Source organism: Castanea sativa, chromosome 6, assembly GCF_040712315.1.
Source record: "Castanea sativa cultivar Marrone di Chiusa Pesio chromosome 6, ASM4071231v1".
NCBI lineage: Eukaryota > Viridiplantae > Streptophyta > Magnoliopsida > Fagales > Fagaceae > Castanea > Castanea sativa.
This window is the reverse complement of record NC_134018.1, coordinates 62,592,292-62,616,463: the sequence shown is the minus strand read 5'-3', so window position 1 is coordinate 62,616,463 and position 24,172 is coordinate 62,592,292. Positions and strand designations below refer to the sequence as shown.

Below are 24,172 nucleotides of genomic sequence, written 5' to 3'. Positions count from 1 at the left end.
TTTTTTTGTACTGTAACTGACAATTTATGGAAAATTTACTCGTATTTTTTGGTTGGGGAGGGGGTGCTATAAAGGCTGGAGCTCCAAATTGATAATCACCTTCCTTAAATCTTTTTGTTTTTAAAATATTGTTCATGACCTATCAAGGTGTTTTAGCAGATGCCATGTTAAACTAACTAAAACCTGTTCTGCTTTCTCATTGTGCAGCGAATGTAGCAGAATTTACTGGGAAGGAACAAATAGATGCACAGCCAACCAAGAAGGGAAGGGGAAGAAAATAATAAATTTGTTTACTACTAGACATATAGGTTTTGGACAAATTTTAGTTGATATCATGGATGATATGCAAAATCTATTGTGCAGTCATTTAATTTCTTGTGCAAAATCTACTTTGCATATTTGGGTTCTTGTGCAGTCATTTTATTTCTTGTTTTAAGCTTTCTGTAAGTTTTGGTTCTTACAAACCAACTTGATTCTCACAAGTAATATTAGGATCAAGATATCTTCGTGTAATTTAGGAAATACTAGTTCAAATTGCACTAATATGCTTCTTCAATATGGTAGTTTCAACATGAATATATATATATATATATATATATATATATATATATATATATATATATATTTATTGTGTATGATTGTGGTTTTTTTTTTATAAATAAAATAAAATCTTATTTTGAGGGTCAAGAGATCCCTTAAATAACCTTATTTATCAAGGGTTGTAAATATAAATTTTTTAAACCTTGGTAAAAGGTTATTTAAGGGTCTCTTGACCTTCAAAATAAGATTAGAGCACTTGTTTTGAGGGTCACGAAGGGCCCTAAAATTTTCCTTTTCGACGGTATATGTTTCGAAGGTTATCAAGGGTCAATTGGACTCTTAAAATAAATTTTTTCAAGGTTTTTTAATACTTTTTTTAAGGATTTTGACTCTTGAAAAAAGTCAGATTTGTTGTAGTGAGAGTTGAACACTTACCATACATGATCATGCATCTAGACAGCAACATGGATTTTTATACAGTCAGGATTTTAGACAACAATGAATAGATCACAGTACCGAAGAAAGCAACTAAATTAATACATAAGAGGTTAACAGGGCATCAAATTGATGATATTAAGTTCAAAAAAATCACACAAAGGCATCCACACGCGGAAGGTAATCACTAATTGCCAATTCAGCTTGAAAACTTGTTCTAACCACTTCAAAAATACTTTTTTTTTTTTTTGGGTGAGAAGGGAGTTTTATTTATATAAAAAAAGCTAGTACCTCAGATTTGTCCAAGAAACATCCGTAAAAACTAAAAAGTGTCCAGTTATAGGATTTAAAGGGCACTCACGTGGAGTACCTACACATAAAAAGTCTCATACATATTTGTAGAACACAAAAGATGGACAATCAGTAAATGTTTTCAAAAAGCTAGCTTGCATCCTCCCCCTCTTTGCAAGACCATCCGCTATAGAGTTTGCCTCACGGTATATATGTAATAGATGGACCACCCAATCCCTGTTGAGGAGCATCTTGCAGTAAAACATTATGGGAAATAATTCTGGAGCCAAGTTCCTAGAAGAAGTTAGACATGTAAGAACAAAAGTGGAATCAACATTAATACTTAAAAATTGAATACCTATGTCCCAAGTAGTTATTAAACCCTGTCTAACAACCCACAATTCAACCTTATTATTAGAAACAATCCTAATGTAACAAGAAAAACTTACCACCCATTTTCCCAAGTGATCCCGGATAACCCCCCCCCCCCCCCCCCCGCGCGCGATATCGGGGTTCACTTCAAAAATACCACTCACACCCTTGTATACAAAATTTCCACCTTCATTTGCCACAGACCAAAGTGAACGCCTGTTGTCAGCACTTATGCAGTCAAATAAGGAGTAGGAATTTGCAAACACCTCTTGGTAATGGTCCCTCACCCCCTACTTCATACTCAGGTATGGATTCAGGATTTCGAATTAAGAGGGGCTGGTGTATAAGTAAAAAAAAAAAAAAAAAATCATGGAATTTCAAATATCTATTTAATATTAACAAATTATCAACAAAGAAAAATACACAATTTTTGTTTCGTAATACATTATAATACAATCATCTACTAATAAAGACAAAAACACAAAACTTCATTGTTTCTTACTACATTAGAGCATTTGCATCAACTCATACAAAAATTTCTATCTATTTTAACATAATGACCTTTTTATTTATTTTCTATCTCTTTTAGCATAATAACCTTTTTATTTATTTATATAATCACTATTATTTATTTTATACTACATTTCATCATAATAATATTTCCTTATCAATTTTTTTTTTATTATCTCAAATTATCTCTCTCTTCCTCAACCAAAAACCATTTTTCTCAATCTAAATAATTTCTAAAACATTCATTTACATAGCAACAATAATTGTGTAAATTTTTCCAATCAACTCAAAATACACTCACATTAGTCTATGTATCATTGTAAAAAAATACATTTGTACTATGGTAATTGTGTAAATTTGCAAAAATTCATTTATGCTACAATAATTGTGTAATTTTGCATAGTTACTATAGTACATATGTATTCTTGCACAATAATACATAAATTGATGTGAATATATTTTGGGGTTGATTAAATAGATTTGGGGTCTTATGTTATTTTACAACTAATGCAGATTCTATAACAATAAAATCAATGTAAAATTGTGCGGGCACAAATATAAAATTGAAAAAAAATCTCTCTCTCTCTCTCTCTCTCTCTCTCTCTCTCTCTATATATATATATATATATATTTTTTTTTTTTTTTAAATTTCTTAAGAACTAGGGGGGCCGGGCCCCCTTGGCCCCACCTAGTTCCTTCCCTGTTCATACTGCACACAAAACCTAGACTCTTCAATGTTTCGTATTCATATAACTCAAATTTATACAAAAATACGGAGTCAACATTTGTAAAGCATTAAAAAATACTGCTAGACTAAAATCTTTCAATAAGCAAACAAACAGCAAATAATTTTTTCGTAGATGAAGAACTTATCTGATGACTTCTATAACCTATAATCCTAAGTTCCAATTTACATTTGGGTATCCATGACAAATTTTCACAATTTTCATATCATGAATACTGAGATATGGGAACTTCTACAGCTTAAGGTCTTGGAAATGGCTGAAATCAACTCGCCAAATCTGAATAAAATAAACACACCAAAATATTTGTTTCTAGCTTACCGATTATGGCTATACAAACTTAATAAACACATATGGGAAAATCATATAGTTGTCTAACTATCAGTTTATGATCATATCATCAATGATAAGGGGAACCTGTAACTAAAAGTGCATTACAATATTCAGGTTTCAGTAAAGCTTTTTTAAAATTTCATCTGGATATGGTGCAGTGTAGTGGGAAGAAAAGGGGAAAATGAAATCTTACTCATGTGGAACAGACCGCCATGGCCTTTCTAGACTCTCACGTGTGCCTGAAAACAACACGCAAGACAAAGAAGCACTAGTAAAAATCATTGGCCTTAGAATCAGAATCGCATGAAACTTGGTAGGCTGAAGCAAAATGGCTTTCTGAGCAATAGTCGTTGCTTTGTCATAAGCTACTCCTAAAAATGGCGAATTCCTTCTTTTAGGCCTTGAAAATTATGATTTTACTGTTTATAGTAATTTTTGTTTCCTTAATAACTTTTTGCTCAAAAGTTATAATTAGGTCCCGTTTGTTTTGAGATGATCTTTAAGGTCAGTAGTTTATAATTTTGCATTTAACTCAATTTTGTAATTTTTGGTAATTTTTGGTATTTTGTCATCTAATTGCGTAATTAGTGCAAATTAGGGTTTCAAACATTTTTCTCAGTATTTATATGTTTTGTACCAGTCAAAGACAAATTAGAATATTATCAATAAATACATACTTTTGTCAAATTTTTTCTCTGGTGAATTTCAATTTATTTCCTTGTAGATTCAAGGAAACCCCTCGTGGATTCGAGGTTTACTATAAGAAGCTAATAATTTAGTTTTTGTTCTATCAAACAGAGTATTGTGTATGCTTTCTTTAAGTTTCCGCGACATTCTTTCTCATTTTCAGAAGGTCAATAATGGGAAAAGCTAGGCTCTTTCATTTTCACAAGTTCAACTCCATGTGATGTAGAGCTGACGTAGAACAGACAACACAGGCTAGTGCAACGAGAGTGCCTGAAATCACGGTGCTAACTGCTAACTAAGAGGTTCTAATAGAAATCATTGAGGCAGCCATGTTAGAATTGCACAAAATTTGAAAAGCTGAAGAGAAAGGTCTTTTGATCAAAGGTTGTCGCTACCATGTACGGTAGATGTGTCACAACATCAGCCAAGTTGACGTGCAATAGTACTGGAAAAAAACAACCAATCTAGAAAGCATTATATTATATATATGTAACTAAAAAATTTAAATATTTTCTTCATATATAGCAATATCAGGTCAGCACTCAAGAAATAATTTCGAAGTAACTTCGCATGAAGAATGGAGGAGAACTTCTCAATTTAGAATTTTAGACAATTTGACAAAAGAAGGTGACAAGTTCAATGATTGAGATCATCCCTCTAGATAAATTTGACTAATTTCAGGTTGTTGCCTAGAAATAGGATAAATTTCATTATCACAAGAAAAATAGCATGGCTTGTTTATCAAGGATTTAAAAGTAAGTTAGCGGCTGAGACTTTATATTAGAATCTCATCGCTACCTTTCTTGTGTGTCTGTCTTTCACCAAAAAAAGAAAAGAAAAAGAGTAATTTTATACACATTTTATGTCACAATCCACCACGTGGCGAGTTGCAAGTGATGGAAGTGTGTTTCACCAATCGCCCAATCACAAAGTGGTGGAAATGTGTGCCACGTCCACCAATCACAACTCATCACATTACAAGTTATGACACAAAATTGTGCATTTTTATGTGTTCGTAATATTACTCAAAAAATAAAAAAGTGGCACTTTACTGCTGTTGAATAAATCATACGTAAAAAAGAAATGAAGTCGTTCATTTTTACTTGGATTTTGAATAAGGCCCATGTACTGCAAATGTTCTGTCCCTGAATCAAGTTTCCATGAGGCTGGGGGAAGAAATTTTGATGTCATTGATAGCTACCACCCATGCTCTATGGGAAAAAAATTTCACAAGGCCTAAAAACAAAAATGTTTTATGTATATATAATTCATTTGTTTACAACAAGTATGGAGGAGGATTTGAATCTTAATTATCTTCCGGTAGAGGGCCTAGAGGCCTAGCAATATACTATATAAGAAAGTCACCTTACAAAACAAGAGTATAAATGTCACTGAAATAAGGATGGCACCCCCATATTATCACCAATTTATCAACAAAATGGAAAATTCCTGAATAAACAATTGTATTTCGAACCCACGTCTCCTCCCCCATTATCTTTTTTTTTTTTTTTTTGAGATTTTATTGATATGAGACTATGTATCTCATGCAAATAGATACGAAATAGTCTAAATAATAACACTATGTACCTCTCCTCCCCCGTTATCTACATTTATGTTTCTGTTTTAAATTACCAAATAGGTATTTTATGTTGCTGGTAGCGTAAACAGTAACTCTTTTTTTTTAATAGGAAAAAGTAGCACACTGTTGAGTGTTGACTATTACAGCAGTATTGCATGCTAATAGGGTGGAAATGAATAAATGTTACTTCTTAAAACTGGAAACAATTTCAGTGTTCTAATGTAGGAATTTGTATAAGTATTGCAATTTGCAGCCTTCAATCCAGTTAAGTAATAACAAGGTAGGCATGATACAGTATTGTGTAACCTGAAAAACTCTCTCAAGAATATATACATATCGAATCCTCAATTTTTCTCAAATTTTTAAAGATAAAGTCATAAAACACGTGGTATTTAAAAATCTAATTAATGTTAAAGATATTAAACCCAATCCAAGTCAAGGTCCAAGCCCAATTATACTTGAAATGCAAGTAAAATATTTTTTTTGTTTACATATCCAGTAACCATATATGGTTAGTCTAGGAATAATTTCCTATTAATACCCTAAATTGGATTCATTTAATATATAATTTAGGTTGGGTTTGGATTGCGCTGAGCGCGTCCACGTTCAGCACTTTCCAACTTTTTTTTTTTTTTCTTTTCTGCTGCGCTCAGGAGATGTCACTGTGCACGCACTTTTCAACAACTTTTTATTAAAAATGGGTTTCGCAGTACTATTCACACATTTAAAAATTATTTTGCTACAGTTTTCAGTTTTTAGCTGTATTTTCAGTTTAGTATCATAAAAGTGTAGTCAACAAGGAATTTCCTTCATGGATTAAGTTGTTAATCTCTCTCTCTCTCTCTCATAGCTTTGACTATTAGGTGTTTGTTAGCAACCCCTTCTTCCTTGGCATTCTTTTGGTTGCCTTTGTATTCTCTGACCTACAATCGTCGCAACCATCAAGTTTCTTTGATGTCCTTTCTTGCATACGTGCCTCATGTTACATCCCCAGTTGTTACTCTTTAAATCATAGTTTGTCATATTATTTTTGACGTTGATTCATTCTTTTATTCCTAAGTCTTAATTCTTTTTGTAGTTAACAATTAAGCTAAATTATAAATTACATTTTCTAAATTAGATAGATTTTCAATAGAGTCATTCATAAAAAAAATTTGTATTAGTGAAAGAGGCAGGAAAGAATCTATTTATTCAAAACGGACACAAAAGAATAAGAAAAAACTAATAAATATATATATTTTTTTTTTCTAAAGCAATTCTAGTATGTTTGAATATGAGGCTCATATACAACATCTCTTTTCCTTCTTTTTTTCGTATTCTGTAGAATTACTCTTTTTACAGTAATCTGCGGAAGGAAGCACTTGGTGGCCTTTTAACGGTTTAACCTCATATTAGCAGAGGACAAAAGGCACTAATTAATCTTGCTAGAATATGAGCCTCTGTCACTGTGCTTGCATTAATACGAGACACCGTGCTTAATCACCTATTAAATGTCAAATCAACATAGAGAGTAGCCGCACCTATTTAAAAAGCATTAGACACTTAACAAGGTGACATTAAATTTTTACATGTTTCATCAACATATTAAACAGTGTCTAATGTCTATGTAATTGTTCTAATGTAGGTACAACATCGCTTCAGTAAATGTCCAAGTTTTTGTTGTATATTTTAACAATTTACTTCTTTACACAGATTTCAGCTACTTGCTTTGTTACGCAATCTTGCATATAAGTCGAGAAGTCCCACAGCTTTTGTGAAGGAAAACGCATTAGTATACATACTAGTCTCCGTTTGAGATGACTCACACACATTATTTTGCTAATACAAAAATTGTCTGCATAAAACCTTGTCTTCAAAATTAGCCCCATCAAACTACCTTTAGCAAGACTGCTGATGAGCACTGACTTGTTCAAACTTCAAACTTGGGGGAGATGTTTGAGCATCATTCAAAGATACCTCTTTTATGGAACACTTCTGTAGAAGCCTAGAACCAGCAGCCTCAACAAATGTCTTTTAATCAACCATAACATTTATATTTTATTATTACACTATTCTTAGGCACACAATATATGACTTTTTCTACAACATAATGTATACTTTTTCTTTGGAACTTCCTAAGAATGCATACAACCAGTCGCCTGTCTTCAAATTATGTCCAATAATATATATATTAAAGTACACATTAGGAGACCTTATTTTATCTTAATGAAGTTCAATATTTAGCCTGAATAATGTTAGAGACAAAATTGTTCATATTTATATTATTTCTACAACCATTGTCATGATCTGATGTGATTGGAACAAAATCACCGGTTCTATGTTATGAAAAACAAGGTACAACATGTTGTGCACCTGACTTATCTTTGTAGCATTATTTCATTCCAATTGACATTGGGCAGTGGACTCTTGTGATATCTTTATCTTGAGCTCATTTGCTCTCCTTCAGCATCATCTCGCATCATAGATAGCAATGGTTGTCAGCTTAAATCTTCACATCCTTTGTCTCCTGCTTTCTTCTTCGCTTCTAATCAGTGCCCAGATTGTTGAGATTCCAGTTGCCAATCTATCCACAACATGGATCAATAGCCCATTAGACTTCGTGAATGGTTCAAATTGGTATGGTCTGAGGACCGTCCTTCTTAGGGGAAGCTTTGGACCTCGCTTTGTCTGTGGCTTCCTCTGCCAATACCGGAATGGTAATTGCTTTTTTGCTGTCTCTATATTCCAAACCCGCACAGGTGTCAACCCTCGTTTCTTACAATTCCCAGAAGCAGTGTGGACTGCGAACAGGAACACACCTGTCAAAATTAATGCGACGCTGCAACTCTCTCAAGAAGGAGACTTGATCCTAAGAGATGCTGATGGCACTTATGTTTGGTCTACAAATACAGCTGGTATGTCTGTTTCAGGTTTAAACTTAACTGAGGAGGGAAACCTCGTGCTCTTTAGCAGAAACAATGCTGTGGTCTGGCAGTCTTTTGATCATCCAACAGATTCTTTACTTCCTGGGCAGAGGATGGTGTCTGGCCAGAAACTAATAGCAACTGAATCAGCATCGAATTTGACTGAGGGTTTGTTATCTCTTGCTTATAAGAATAAAGATTTGGTTGCCTATGTTGACTCCAATCCCCCCCAATTCTATTATCAATCCAGTATTGTAAACAGTGCTATATATGCGAATAGAAATTTTGCAGAGTTTGATTTTGCTCCTGTATCTTCAGCTCAATTCATAAGGTTTGATTCTGATGGGCATTTGAGGGTTTATGAGTGGGGAGGGTCAAGTTAGAAAGTTTCTGATCTTCTTTATTTAGAAGAATGTGACTATCCATTTGTTTGTGGAAATTATGGTATATGTTCAAATGGGCAGTCACGGCAGTGCAGTTGTCCTGGAGCAGGTGATACAACAAATTTGTTTAGACAAGTCGATGGTAGGCAACCCAATCTTGGGTGTACAGCGATAACACCCATTTCTTGCAGTTCTTCTGAGTCTCAGAGCTTTCTCGAGATCAAGGACCTCTATTACTTTGCTTACGGATTCAGCATTGACCTTAACAATACAGATATGGAGACTTGCAAACAGGCCTGTTTGAAGAACTGTTCATGCAAACTCGCTCTATTTCGATATATATTGAATGCATCAAGTGGTGATTGCGTTTTATTGTCTGATATGTTTTCGATCATCAACAATGAACCAAATATCTATTACTATAACACTTCTGCATTATAAAGTGCAGAACACTACACAAGTTGTTTCATCCATTTCTCCCAGAAAGAGTACAAATCAAGTTGCAGTTATAGTGGGATCAACTCTTGGAGCTGTCTTTGGTGTCTCACTGATAGTCGGCATCTTTTTCTTTCTTCAATTTCCAAAGGATTACAAAGAAATTGAGGAAGATTATCTTGACCAATTACCGGGGATGCCTACTAGATTCTCTTATGAGGACTTGAAAAGTGCGACCGAGAATTTTAGAAGCAAGCTGGGGGAAGGAGGATTTGGTTCAGTCTTTCAAGGGACCCTTCCAAGTGGCATAAAAATAGCTGTGAAGTGTCTTACTGGTTTTGGTCAAGAGAAGAAGTCATTTTTAGCTGAAGTTGAGTCCATAGGCAGCATTCATCATGTCAATTTGGTAAGATTGATAGGATTTTGTGCTGAAACATCACATAGGCTATTAGTTTATGAGTACATGTGCAATGGATCCCTTGATAAATGGATCTTCCACAGAGACCAAGAGCCTCCTCTTGATTGGCAAACCAGAAGGAACATTGTCCTCAACATAGCCAAGGGACTATCCTATCTTCATGAAGAATGCAGGCAGAAAATAATTCACTTAGATATCAAGCCCCAAAACATCCTTTTAGATGAAAATTTCAATGCAAAAGTTTCAGATTTTGGGCTGTCAAAGTTAATTGAAAGGGACCAGAGCCAGGTTGTAACAACCATGCGAGGAACACCAGGCTATATGGCTTCTGAGTGGTTGAACACAGGAATCACTGAAAAGGTAGATGTGTATAGCTTTGGCATTGTGGTCATGGAAGTATGTTGTGGACGGAAAAACTTGGACCAGTCTCAGCCAGAAGAGGATATGCACTTATTAAGCCTTTTCAAGAGAAAAGCAGGGGAAGGACAACTTTTGGATATGGTTGATAAGTCTAGTGAGGATTTGCAGTTATATGGAGAAGAGGTAGTGAATATGTTAAGGGTCGCTGCCTGGTGTCTGCAAAGTCATTTTATTAGGAGGCCACCCATGTCAGTAGTTGTTAATGTATTGGAAGGTGTGATGCATGTGGAAGATAACTTGGATTATGACTTTTCAAGTCCACCAGCATTGAGAGAAAAAACAGCAGCTGTTCACAATGAGGGGGCTCTGCAGGCTGCAACTCCATTACTGCCAGAGGAATTATCAGGACCGAGATAAAGCAAAGGGGTTCTACAAGTAATTCATGAATGACTTATGTAATTCTTGATGTAATTGTGATTGTGCCAGTACGCCTTTTTCTTTGTTTGGGCTGATTTATTTTTCTTCATTTTTTATTTTCTTCCTTTTTTTTTTCAAACTACAAATTATCCTCATATATGATCATTTCACCCTCATCATGTTCATCAACGGATGTGTTTTCTTTCTTCTTTCTATGGGAAAAAATGTTCATACCCCCACACAACGAACATTTTTTTTTTTTTATAATCTCCATGTGCAAATTTCTATAATAGAAATTCTTGGTTTGGTTTAATTTTTGGGTTGGGTCTCTGTGAGTTTGATTTGGTTTTGTATGTTCGATTTTTTGAGGATGATATAGAGCTATTGCTTTTGAGTATGCATGCCTGAGAGATATACGACTGTTTGATTAAATGTTTGAGAGGGGGAGATATATGGCTACTGCTCAATTGGGGTCTGGTTGCTTGGTTTAATCTTCCTTATTCACATCTATGCCCTACTGCACTGTTGTAGAATTATAATTAGAATCCATTGCTTAGTGCCCGTTTGTTTGCACTTTTAGAAGGCAAAAAGTGCGTTTTGAAATCCAAAAAATTATATGAGTGCTTAGTTAAATTTTAAAAGCAGCTTTAGGTAAAAGCTGCATTTTGAAATTGTGAAGGAAGAGGACTTTAGCAAAAAGCAACTCTTCGGAGCTTTTTGATAAAGCTAATGCGCGTTTTATCAATATTATTGTTGGAGGCAGTGTTAAATGACCAAATTGCCCACAATGCTGCTACAAAAGTCTCTCCGTGCTGCTCTGCTACAGAACAAACACAACAGCTACAATCACAATAATCTTCCTCTCAAACATCTCTAAACTCAAGCATATAATCAGATTATCTGAATACAAACTTAAAAACACAATTTTAAAATTAATCAAATCATAACAATAAAAAAATAAGAAATAAAAAAAGACAGAAGACAGAAGTCAAAAGCCATCTGACCCATTTGGACTGCGTTGGGGACGAAGATGAGCAACGGCATGAAGATGAGAGCTCCCTGGAATGTTCTTGAATGAGAGAGAAAAGGAAAAAAAAATTTATTACTGAGAGAGCTAGTGAATGTTCTGGAATCAAGTAGAAGAAAAAAAAAAAAAAAAAGGAGACGAGCTGGAGAAAAAAAGAGAGAATGAGAGCTCTTAGGAATGTTCTTGAATGAGGGAGAAAATGAAAATAAAAGATGAGAGAGGGGGGGGGGGGAATAGAGATAGTGGATGGCAGGGAAGAAGTGCAGATGAAGTGCTAAAAAAATTTAAAAAAAAAAAAAAGAAGAAGGAAGAAGGAGAGCTCTGGAAGACTGGAATGTTTTGGAGTTTGGAGGAATGACTGGAAAAAAAAATAAAAAAATAAAGGAGAAAAAAAGGAAAAAGAAGAAAAGAGTAAGGGTATGTGTGTGGGGGAGAAAAGAGGGAAAAGAAAGAAAGAAAGAAAGAAATGGTGTGTGTGGAGGATAAAAAAAGAGAGGAAAAAAAAGAAGAAGGAAATTTATCATAATATTTTTACAATATTTTCACAATAAATTTTAAGTGGTAGGTAAATTAGCTAATATTGGTGAGAAAAAAAATTTAAAAAGAGAAATAAATAATTTTAATAGTACGTTAAAATTAAAATCAGTATCAATTTTTATCACAATATTTTCACAATACTTTCCCAATAAATCTTAAGTGGTAGGTTATTATTAGCTAATATTGGTAAGAAAAAAATAATTCTTTTAGAAAAAGAAAAAAATAATTTTAATAGTATGTTCAAATTAAAATCAGTATAAATTTTTATCACAATACTTTCACAATAAATCTTAAGTGGTAGGTTATTATTAGCTAATATTGGTAAGAAAAAAATAATTCTTTTAGAAAAAGAAAAAATAATTTTAATAGTATGTTCAAATTAAAATTAGTATAAATTTTTATCACAATATTTTCACAATACTTTCACAATAAATCTTAAGTGGTAGGTTATTATTAGCTAATATTGATGAGAAAAAAATAACTTTTTTAGAAAGAGAAAAAATTAATTGTAATATTACGTTCAAATTAAAATCAGTATCAATTATCACAATATTTTCATAATACTTTTACAATAAATCTTAAGTGGTAAGTTATTATTAGCTAATATTACTGAGAAAAAATAATTTTTTTAGAAAGAGAAAAATTGATTTAAGTATGATGAAATAGTTGATTTAAGTATGAAACAAACTCCTTTATATTTACATTGTCCTTTTTGGTAATTTACCATTCAAACCACCACTTTTATAAGTGCTAACTAAACACTCAGCTTTTTCAAAAAATACTTTTTAACAAATTTTGCTAAACACTTAAATTTTTTTAAAAACACTTTTTCACATTTCACTTTTTGAAAACTCCACTTTTTAAAAATGCCCTTTAATCTTGTGGGCAATACGGCAACTTTATTTGCAATTAATCCAGGGGTTTAAAAATTATGTTTGTGCAGGCTGGGAAATTTTTGCAACTAATATTTTGGAGTTTTATCTTGAAATAATGTGTTTGGTTCTGCTTTTAAGTTTTATAAAAATCATGATATTGAAATTGATTGTTGTCTAGGTTGCATCATTCACCAGTGAGGGGCAAACTATAATTAGTTACAAGAAATTTGTTTTAAAAGCTTACAGTTCGGGCGTTCAAGAAGGCTTGGCTTCTGGTTTTGGTCTTGGCACGGTTATGTTAGTGTCCTTCTGCACTTACGCATTTTTTTGGCTATATGGTTTGGTGCAAAGGTGATACTGGAGAAAGGATATAACGGGGGTTGGGTGGGTTTCTTGCACCTGCTTCTTTTTGCATTATATAATGATTCAAGTAATGTTTCTTAGGAAATGTAAAATATTTGATATTTTATTTCTATTTCAAGATAAATCTTATGAGATTTGATGAAAAGCGGATTGCCAAACTTGGATATTTTACTGAACTACTTTTGCAGAAGGTATCGCAATTCATGAGTTGTGCTGCACGCCTTAATGAAGCCTTTTCAGTTGTGAGGCAGGTTCCCTTTATTCGACCTTCGCTTCCAACCCCTGGTGTGGCTCCATGGCCTGTAATGAATTTGAGATAATTCTTATAAAATATATGGGTGTTGTAAAGTTGTGATTTACAACTGTTTTGTGTTAGCTTTAATTTCGTGCCAAATTTTATTGTAATTTTGTTCAATCTTTTATACCTTGTACTTTATGTGGAATTTTATTGTAAGGGTTATGTGATAGAGAGAGTGTGTGAAGACTCAAGCATGTGAAGATAGAAGATTTCTCGCGGGTAGATCACGACTAAGCATCCCACGAAGTGATGCATGTACCTTGCACATGATTGGAATGCGAAGAGTCATGACAAATGGTGACAGCTGGTTTTCGCGAGTGTCTTGCAGGTAAGGCCTCCCCGCGAGATACCCGCAAAATAGTCTGTTTTGTTATTTTGTCCTATCTACTCCACTACATCCGTATACACACTATATATATCATCATTACCCACATATTGAGTAGAAAGCTTTTTAGAAGAGAAAACCCTAGCCTCAACCCTTGAGAGTGTGAGATTGTTATACCCACAATTCTACACACCATCCATTGTGGTTTTCCTCTACTCCTACCTCTCCATTTCTATATCCTTGAGAGGCTGATAGTCCAAACACTTATCACACCCATACTGAGTGTCTAGTGAGTTTTTGGTGCTGCTGGGAAGCATTGGAAGAAGCCAAACTTTGGCGGATGCAATCAGGCGCATTGCGGGATTTAGAAAGCTATACAAGACATGGTTCCGAGAAGCCTTGTTGGAGTAGGATCTTGGAGGGCTTAGGTGTATTGAGTAAACTAAGCTTGAAAGGTCTTTTGCTATTCATGTATCCCAACTTATTGTCTAGTGGATTGATTTATCGCTTGGAGGGCGGTGGAGAGATTTTTCACCGAGTTCTTCGGTTTCCTCTTCGATAACACATCGGCGTGTTATCTTGTATTTGCATCTCTCTTCCCTACTCTTTTAGCTTTTTTTTTACTACTGTGTTTTATTGAATATGGCTTAGAGTAGCAGTTTTGTTTGTTCGCTTGCATTTACTCTATTCCGCACTTAGTTTAAGTTAGAGTAAAATCAACCGAGCCGTATTTTATTAATTTGGGGTCTAAACAGCTCTTGTGTTTTAACACAAATCTGAGCTTTCAATTGGTATCAGAGCGGGTGCACGTGTTATGGTTTCATTACCTAAGTGCAATCCAAGACCCTTTTTGTGATGGATCGATCACAATCTCTCAATGCTCCATCATTTTTTGATGGGAGCAACTATACTTTTTGGAAAGTTCGTATGAGGGCATTTCTTTGTTCTATAGATGAGTCCGTATGGGATTCCATTGAGAATGGGTATGTTAGGGCCACAACAGCCAAGTCCGAATGGGATAAGGTAGCTCTTGCGTTGGCAAATGCCAATAGCAAAGCAATTAACGCTAATTTTTGTGGTGTGTCTACTGATAAATTTCACAAGATATCGCATGTGAAGACCGCTAAGGAAACTTGGACGATTCTTGAGACTACCTACAAAGGTTTTATGAAGGTCAAGGACACAAAACTTCAAATGCTTACCACTCGATTTGAAGAGCTTAAAATGAGTGACGATGAGTCATTTGATTCATTATATGGGAAGCTCAACGAAATCGTGATTGCCAAGCTTAATCTCGGTGAAAAGATTGAGGATGTTAAGGTGGTGAGGAAGATTTTGAGGTTCTTACTGGAGAGTTATCATGCGAAGGTTACTGCTATAGAAGAAAGCAAATATTTGGATAAGATTAAGATTCAAGAGTTAATTGGATCTCTATAAACATATGAACTCGGACTGCCTTCTCATAAGCCAAGCAAATCGCTTGCACTCAAAACCATCAATGAGAGGATGGACCACTCTTCCGAAAAAGCTAATGTGGAGAAAGAAGTAGCATTCCTTGCAAAGAATTTTTAAAATTTTCTGAAGATGAAGAACAGTGGAAAGTTCTTTAGCAAAGGAAAGTTCTCATCATCCAAAAGTGGTAGAAAGGAGTTCAAGAAGAAAGATGGAAAAGACTCTCAATCCCCCCAAGGAGTTATGTGTTTTGAATGCAACAGCCATGATCACATTAAGAAAGAATGTCCCAACTACTTGAGAGGAAAAGGTAAGGTGTTTGCCACTACTCTTAGCGACTCCAAAAGCTCAAATTCAAACATGGAAGAAGAATGTGACAGTGACGGGAACTATAGGGCTTTTATGACAATTACCTCCGTTGAATCTAAGGATGATTTGAGTAATTTGGTAAATGAACTTGGTGAGCATTCAGAGGATGAGGAAGTTGAAGAATCAGAAGATGAAGATGTATGCCAAGGTTTCGAACCATGCTGTGAGAAAGATGAAGAAAATTGAAGAAGAGCATAAGTGTACTCTTGTGCAACTTAAAGAGGTAAAATGTGAAGTAGAAGGACTCAAGAAGAGCATAAGTGTACTCTTGTGCAACTTAAAGAGCATAAGTGTACTCTAAGATCAAGTTTCTAAAACTTGAAATAATCCAAGCCAATGTCAAGGTTGAGCGTATCTTCACCAAGAAACTTGACAATGTGTGTGTTGTCGTCACAAAAATCTTCACATGACAAGACTAGTTTAGGCTATACTGGAGAAGGAAGCTCCAGCAGCGAACCAAAGAAGGAAGTAAGGTTCGTATTAGCCAAGAGTGGTGAGAAACTTAAAGAAGTGATGCCTGAAATTAAGACCCCTGCTGCTGAGAAAAGAACCGTTGGTGTAAGACCAAAAGATAAAGGGAAGTCATTACCCAAAAATCATAGGGGCCTCAAGTGAAGCATGTGTGTCATCATTGTGGCGTTTAAGGGCACACAAGACCCAACTGTTTCAAGCTTCATGCATTCGAGAAAGCTAATTCCATGCGTGGCCAAAAAAGTTCAAAGAAGAAACCAAAGGGAACACAATATAAGAGAGAAAATGAAGGACATCTCATTGGAGACGTTATGGAAATGCTGAAGAACGTCTCTCTATGCCTTGCTAGCTTCACTCCGAGGTTGGAAAGTTATGTTGGTCATGCACCTCCATCCAAGGCTCTCACCCAAAACACTCGAAAAGTGTGGGTGAAGAAGGGTACCCATGTATGATTTATTTCCTATGTCCACGATTCAATTCTTTCATGTTTAGGGTCATAGGTTCATGCATCATGTCTTGCAAAATCTTCTTGTGTCATTACTTCCGATTTATAGCATGTTTCTTTTGCTAGTTGTTTTTGTTTTTGTTTTTGTTTTTGTTAATCTTACTTTTCGTGTTATGTTTTTGAGTGTGTTGAAAAATTCAAAAACTCATAAAATTGAAAAATCTTCAAAAAGTTTGATCGCTTGTGTTGTGTATATCACATGTGAGTTTGGCCTAATACTCTCGTACTAATAGCGTAGTGCATTTACGAGCTTAGCTTGTTATGTATGCACATCTATCTTTGTGGGACAAATCTTGAAATTTATGTGTGATTGTTGTCAAACGATCTTCAAGTTTGTCATGAATTATTAGTCAAAAGTCTTATTGGTCTTGATACTTACATAAACTTGTGCCTATATCTTTTTCCACGTTTTTATATTTTTTCTTAAAGAGCTAATTAAATATCAAATATCAAAAAGAGATATTGAGTTGTAAAAGCTGTCACACATACTAGTATTTGACTAGAAAAAAGGGAAAGTGACTTGTATTGAAATGTATGGTGCCTCAAAAAGCCAAAGGCTTACTGTGGACACGGCCACGTGACGCTTCTCGGGAATGGTTTTTTTTTTTAAAGAAAAAGAAAATGTTTGATTTTTGGAGTATTTTTTACTACTAAGAAAATCATGAATCTAAAAAAAAAGTTGAGGAGTCGCCACTTATTTTATTTTATTTTTTTGCAATGAAAACAAAACAAGAAATAAAAACCCTTTCTTTTTTATTTGGTTGACTCAATGGATAAGGAAAACGATCTACGTCCACCAAGGACAAGTTCGGGGGTCAAATTACGCCGTGGGAAGGTATGAGGCACCCACGTACGCCCGATATGTCTACCGGCCTCTACTAAATAAGTAAGGACTATTTGATGTTTGATTAATTGTTCAATGGGTACAATATTATTAACCAAATTCATTACACCAAATCAAGCAAGTAGTTGATTTCATGGCATGGTGTCCTAGAGCTAGATCATAATACAAGATAACGATAAATAAAATAAAGAGCGGCAAATTAATAACAAAACAAAATGACGACCAAGAAATTAACAAGCATGTTAAGAAATTGACATAACAACTACTAAAAAAAAAAATAAAGAAGCATGTGTAAACTTAAACTCTTCCAAGATATGATGTGACTAATATGAGAACATTTCATTTTAAGAGACTAAAAGGGTTGTAATCTTTTTAAAGAAAAAAGTGAGGGCTTAATCAGATTGGCTTGTAATTTGGCCTGACTTTTCAAAAAAAAAAGTTTTTTTCTTATTTTTTTCTTGTGAAAACCGAAACCATGGTCTTGGTAAAAAAAAAATGCATATTTTTGTTTTTTGTTTGTGGGATCCGGAACATGGAGTTGTTTTTGGTTTGAAGTAAAAAAAATATATATATATTTTTATTTTGTTTGTGAAAATCGGAATCAAACATTTGTTTTTTGACTTGAAGTAAAATAAAAGTATATTTTCTTATATTTTGTTTGTAGAAACCGAAATAGTGGGGTTTGTTGGGAAGAGCATGGGTCTAGGCAAAGGGGAGCTACGGTGAGAGAAAAAAAAAAGAAAAAGAAAATAGTGGGAGTTGTTGGGAAGAACATGGGTCTAGGTGACTAGGGGAGCTACGGTGAGAGAAAAAAGAAAAAGAAAAGAACCTATGTCAAGCCATCAATGCATAGTCCACTTTCTAAGAAATCACATGCTTTTTAAGCCCACTCTTTCACGTTCTAGCTTTCTTTTTATTACATCCCAGCTCTACTCTTTGTTCAAGGCAGCCAAGATTCAAATTTTAACTTTCAGACAGAAGAGAAAAAAAAAAACCAGCAAAGCAAACATACTTCAAGCAGCTAAAACACACAAGAATGAAAGAGTTGGAAGGATGAACACATACCCAGCACCCTCAAATAAGTTTGATGGTGACTCCACTGAGACGAAAGGCAACGGCAGCGGCGTTCTCTGATGGAACGTCCCTCCACCACGTGACGCTCCACCGGCGACGGTTGACGGAGAGGTGCTGAAAAAAAATCGTGTACAGTGGGATTTGTCCCCCCTCAGGACCGAATTTTCCCTCAAGAAATCTCAATCTCTCAATGTTCTTTTTTTTGTGTTTTTTGAAAGCTTTTTTTTTTTTTTGAAGATTAGAATCAAAGAGGTGTGATGAAAATGAGTTTCTTTTTGAAATCCGGAGAAAAAAAAAAAAGGGTCTATCCTCTTTTTAGAATCCGGTGGAAAGCCCAGGAAAAATTATCTCCTTGTTTTCCTCTCTTTTTTTTTTACTCTCTGATGCCTCTCCCCTTTTTTTCTCCCCTTTCTTTTCTTTTTTTTCGGCCTTTTATCATCTGCTCCTCTCTGTTTTTTTTTTCAAAATTTCAAAATCCACCACCTGCCCTCACTGGAACAGTGGTATGCCAACCAGGACGTATGTGGGAGGTGTCTGTCCTGTGTACCCTCTCACCATTTTGTTGTGTTTTTTGTCCTTTTCTTTTTCCCCCTAAAGCTAAGTTTATACCAATATATTTTGAAATAAAATGCAATTGTTTTAACGTTAAATTAACAGAGAGGGAGATTGAGACACAAAACTTGATTTTTTTTTTTTATATAACTTTCAAAAATTATGGATTTTGTGAAAGAAAAAAAAAAGGAAAAAGAGAGAGGCATGCATGAATTAAAATAAAAAATGGTTGGTTCAAATGCACTTAAAATAAAGAATTGACAGTTAAAACTAAGAATAAACAAAAATAGGAGTTAAAAAAAAGTAAAAAAAATAAAATAAAGATGTGCCAAATAAGAGACAGATTAAGGAGTTATACATACTATTTAATCAGTTCATCACTGGGGAGACGCATGCGCAAAGATATGCATTATAATTGAGGAACGAAATAGGGTGTCTACACTTACTCATTTACAAAGTTGAAATATCAAAAGTTCAGGCATCGATCTCAAAATGAGATGTACTTTGTTCAAAAATGATCATATGTTATGTTTTGTAAAGAAGCCAAATGAAAAGTTTCAAAGTTATGTAATTATTTTCTTGTGGGAGATCATATATATTCATTTCTATAATTGAGATAGTCAACTTGACTTAGTACTAGTTGTGTATGACATGATTGAATTGATCATTGAAGTTTCATTATAGACTAAGGACTATTCCACACTTGATACTCACACACAACACACAAGACTTTGTTCAATGAATGCTTATTTCATTTGTGTGATTGTACATGATCAAATGTGATGTGTATACTCAATTGCTTGCCGATCAAACCTAAAAAGATTTTTGAGTATTTTATATGTTTTTGAAAGTGTTTTTATACTTTCGTGTTTCAAGTTTTTGTTCAAATACATTTTTATGTTTTTATTCAAAAAACTGGTTCAGAGACATTTTCGCTAGTAGCTCGCGACTTAGAGCTACTCGCGAAAAGTGCTTAAGGGAAATCAAAAAGTCACATTTTCATCCAGGGAGTCTAGCTACTGCCTCGCGAGTATTTCGCGACTAAACTCTACTCACGAAATGGTTTTAGGCAAAAACTGGAATTTTTCAAGTTCATACAGAGACTGTCGCGATTGTCTCGCGACTGTCTCACTACTAAAAGCTTCTCACGAAAGATTATATGTGTCTCGCGACTAATCTCACGACTCTCTAACCTGCGAAAAACATGTGTTTTCAGTTTTTAAGTAGCAAATTTGACATCTTTTTTTGAACCACTCACTTTCCCTCACTTTGTCTCTCGAACCCTTCTCAACCCAAAACTCTCTTTCACTTAAACCCCAACTTTTTCAAGCAAAATCTCTTCAAGGTTTTTTTTTTTTCCTAAACATTCTTTTCACTTTTGTCTTAGATTATGCAGAAAATTTCTTCGGGTTACATATTTTGGGGATTTTTGAAATAAGGGTTGGGTTCTTGATTTTTAAGCAAATTTCTTTCAAATTTTTTATTGAGGTGAGTCCCATTTGCTGTGTTTGTGTCTGTGTTGGCCCCATGTGGCATTCTAAGCATGTATTTAGGCATTTTCATTTGTGTTCTTGCATTGTTTTTTCATGTAAAACTCTGTTGCATGTTAGGTGTTTGACAAAATCTCCTAGTGACATTCTTGTGTTGTTTTGGACTCAAATGAGTTCTAATGCTAGGGTTTACCCTTGATTAGACATGCTTAACATGTTTTGATCATTGGACATGTGTTTTACACACTTTTCCCATTTTGTGCCTCACAATGTCATGCCATGCAACACCTAGGCACACACTATGCATCACCTGCCGCACACACATGCATCAGCACATGTACTCACATGCATTAGCACATGCACACACATGCACAATCATTTGTCTTATGCATTCTGTTTAGGTTTACATGTTTCAATACTTATAACATGTTGTTTTGAGTTTGTTATACTCTGTTTTAAGCTGTTTTACTTTTGTTTTGGACTAACTTGAATCTAATCAAGTTTTCTGGTCTATTTTGTGTTTCTGTTTCTCTTTTTGTGCTTTATATTTGTTTTGTAGATGTCTCCCACCAAGCATGGTGCTAGGAAACCATCCTCCAAGGGTGCTCACACAGATTCTGACAACTTCAAGTCTATTGAGGCAGACATGAAGTACAATGACTTCTACAAAGGAGCAACTATTATCATGGAAAGGATTGTGCAGTTAGAAACTCTTGCGGACACTTTCATACCTAAAGTGTTTAAGGAAAGGACATGGACAAAACTGCTAAATCCAAGTGGAGTAGTGTACTTGGAGATTATCAGAGAGTTTTTCTCCAATGCTAGTGTTGAAGGGGATCATATAAACTGCTGGGTATGACACAAAGAATTTGTCATCACTAGGGACAACATTCAGGAGTTCTTAAAAGTTCGTCCTCCATCTCAACCAATCACGGTACAATATGACGAGAGATTGAAATCTACTAAGGAGATGGTTGAAGATACTTGATGGTACTTCTAAGAAAACCTCCATGAACACCATCCTATTCAGTCCAGAGATGAGGACCCTTGCTCATGTGATGATCAACAACTTGTACCTGGTCACTAACTTGACAACATTGTCCAAGCCAAGGACCATCTTCTTGTTCAATCTCTTCACCCACAAAGAGATTGATATTTGTGGTCACATCCTCCATCTTTTGAAGAAGAGAATTGAGAAGCAAAACACCAGAACAGTTCTGTCATTCCCCTCACTCATAATGGGTCTAATTGCAAAGACAAGGCTCAAACTTCCGAGTGGTCTCACTGTGGTTCAGAGGGATTATCCTAATAGTGGACACATAGTGACTCGAAGCATAGCTCACATCAAAGGATCCAAGAATGGCACTTCTCAAATTCCAAAGGCTGCTGTTTAAGATGAAGGTGGTGACATAAAGGATGAGATTGATTACTTCACTTTTGCCCCAGAGACTTCAGCACAGCCATCCTCTTTAGCACCTACACAAGGATCTGATCGTCTTGATCACCTTCTTGCCATAGTTGATCAAATATATGGCATGCTTGAGTCTTATGTGCAACATACCGCGGGGCAGTTTGCTTACCTCCAAGGTTAAATCATTGCCTTATCTTCACAGATCGAGGAAATGTCGATGGCTCATGGATCCGACTCCAAATCCGATCAATTCTAGCTCCTTTGGCCATTCCGATCAAAAAGGGTGAGAAAATTTTGAGGGAGGGTAGCACATTTTGAGGGAGAGATACATAGAGCATGGTGTAGCACATGCACTTCATAGACTTAGACTTTTGGTTAACTTTTTGTGGTTTAGTTGTTTAATTGCTTATGCCATAATCTAGAACTCTTTCTTTTACATTGCTTTCTTTTAAAGTTTTAAGTACTTTGATTTATATTCAGTTTAATATTCAGTATTTTGTGTTTATCTCTTTGCTTTGTAGCATTTTTTTTGTACTTATAGTAAATCTTGAGTACTACACTCTTGTGCCCTTGTTGGATTGTGTATCCTTAATGCAAATACTTTGGTATTTTGCATTGGTTGAGTGTTTTGGACATGTAATTGATTCTTGCTTTGTACTTAATTGCAATGTGTGTCCGGATGATCGTTTACTTGTTAAATGATCATTGTAGTCATTCCGTAATGATTGTTCTTGTATGATCAAGTTATGTTTCATTGCTTATATCTTGTTGTTTATCTTGATTGCATTATACTTGCTCATATACGTACCTTGTATTCAACTTGTCATAAGCTTAATGAAAGTTTTGTTTGTGTGTGAGTGTTTCAGGATACAGGTGTATTCGTGCAAGTGCTTCATAGCTTCTATATTAAGTGTGAGTGAGTTTTGCCACTGTTTCCAAACTCACGTTAAGTCTAGAGTCTGTTATCGGATGTTTTGTCACGGAATAGCCAAAGGGGGAGATTGTAAAGTTGTGATTTACAACTGTTTTGTGTTGGCTTTAATTCCATGCCAAATTTAATTGTAATTTATTCAATCTTTTATACCCTGTACTTTATGTGGGATTTTATTGTAAGGGTTGTGTGATAAAGAGAGAGTGTGAAGACTCAAGCATGTGAAGACAGAAGATTTCTCGCGGGTAGCTCATGACTAAGCTCCTGCGAAGTGATGCATCTGTCTTGCACATGACTAGAATGTGAAAAGTCATGACAGATGGTGACAGCTGGTTTTCGCGAGTGTCTAGCGGTTAAGGCCTTCCTGCGAGATACTAGCGAAACAGTCTATTTTGCTATTTTGTCCTATCTGCTTCACTATATTCTCATACACACTATATATACCATCATTAAGCACATATTGAGTAGAGAGCTTTTCAAAAGAGAAAACCCTAGCCTCAACCCTTGAGAGTGTGAGATTATCATACCCACAATTTTACACACCATCCATTGTGGTTTTCCTCTACTCCTACCTCTCCATTTCTATATCCTTGAGAGGTTGATAGTCCAAACACTTACCACATCCATACTGAGTGTCCAGTAAGTTTTTAATGCTGTTAGGAAGCATTGGAAGAAGCCAAGTTTTGGTGAATGCAATCGGGCGTATTGTGAGATTCGGAAAGCTAGACAAAACACGGTTCCGAAAAGCCTTGTTGGAGTAGGAGCTTGGAGAGCTTAGATGCATTAGGTAGACTAAGCTTGGAGGGTCTTTTGCTATTCGTGTATCCCAACTTATTGTCTAGTGGATTGATTTACCGCTTGGAGGGCGGTGGAGAGGTTTTTTGCCGAGTTCTTCGGTTTCCTCTTCGATAACACATCGGCGTGTTATCTTGTGTTTGCATCTCTCTTCCCTACTCTTTTAGCTTTCTTTTTACTGCTGTGTTTTATTGAATATGGCTTAGAGTAGAGATTTTGTTTGTTCGCTCGCATTTGCTCTATTCCGCACTTAGTTTAAGTTACAGAAAAATCAACTGAGCCGTATTTTATTAATTTGGGGTCTAAACAACTCTTGTGTTTTTAACACAAATCCGAGTTTTCAGGGGAAAAAAGTTGTGTCTACCAGTTAAAATCTAAGATTTAAATGTTGCTTTGTATGAAACTGTGTAAACCACCTTTTCCTTTATGTATGAACTCTGAAGTTGT

General features: G+C 35.1%; 1 protein-coding gene and 1 pseudogene across 1 annotated transcript; both read left to right on the top strand.

Moving 5' to 3' along the window:
* The first annotated feature begins 7,713 nt into the window (after positions 1-7,713).
* LOC142641071 (G-type lectin S-receptor-like serine/threonine-protein kinase SD2-5) lies at positions 7,714-10,640 on the top strand (annotated as a pseudogene).
* A 4,046-nt stretch (positions 10,641-14,686) lies between these two features.
* Positions 14,687-15,268, top strand: LOC142640331 (uncharacterized). The gene has a single exon (XM_075814390.1). It carries the CDS (start codon positions 14,687-14,689, stop codon positions 15,266-15,268), a length of 582 nt encoding a protein of 193 aa, XP_075670505.1.
* The last annotated feature ends 8,904 nt before the right edge of the window (positions 15,269-24,172 follow it).

What these genes read in the sequence shown, in the direction of transcription:
- LOC142640331 (XM_075814390.1), top strand. Translation starts at nt 14,687, where the DNA reads ATGGATCGATCACAATCTCTCAATGCTCCATCATTTTTTGATGGGAGC.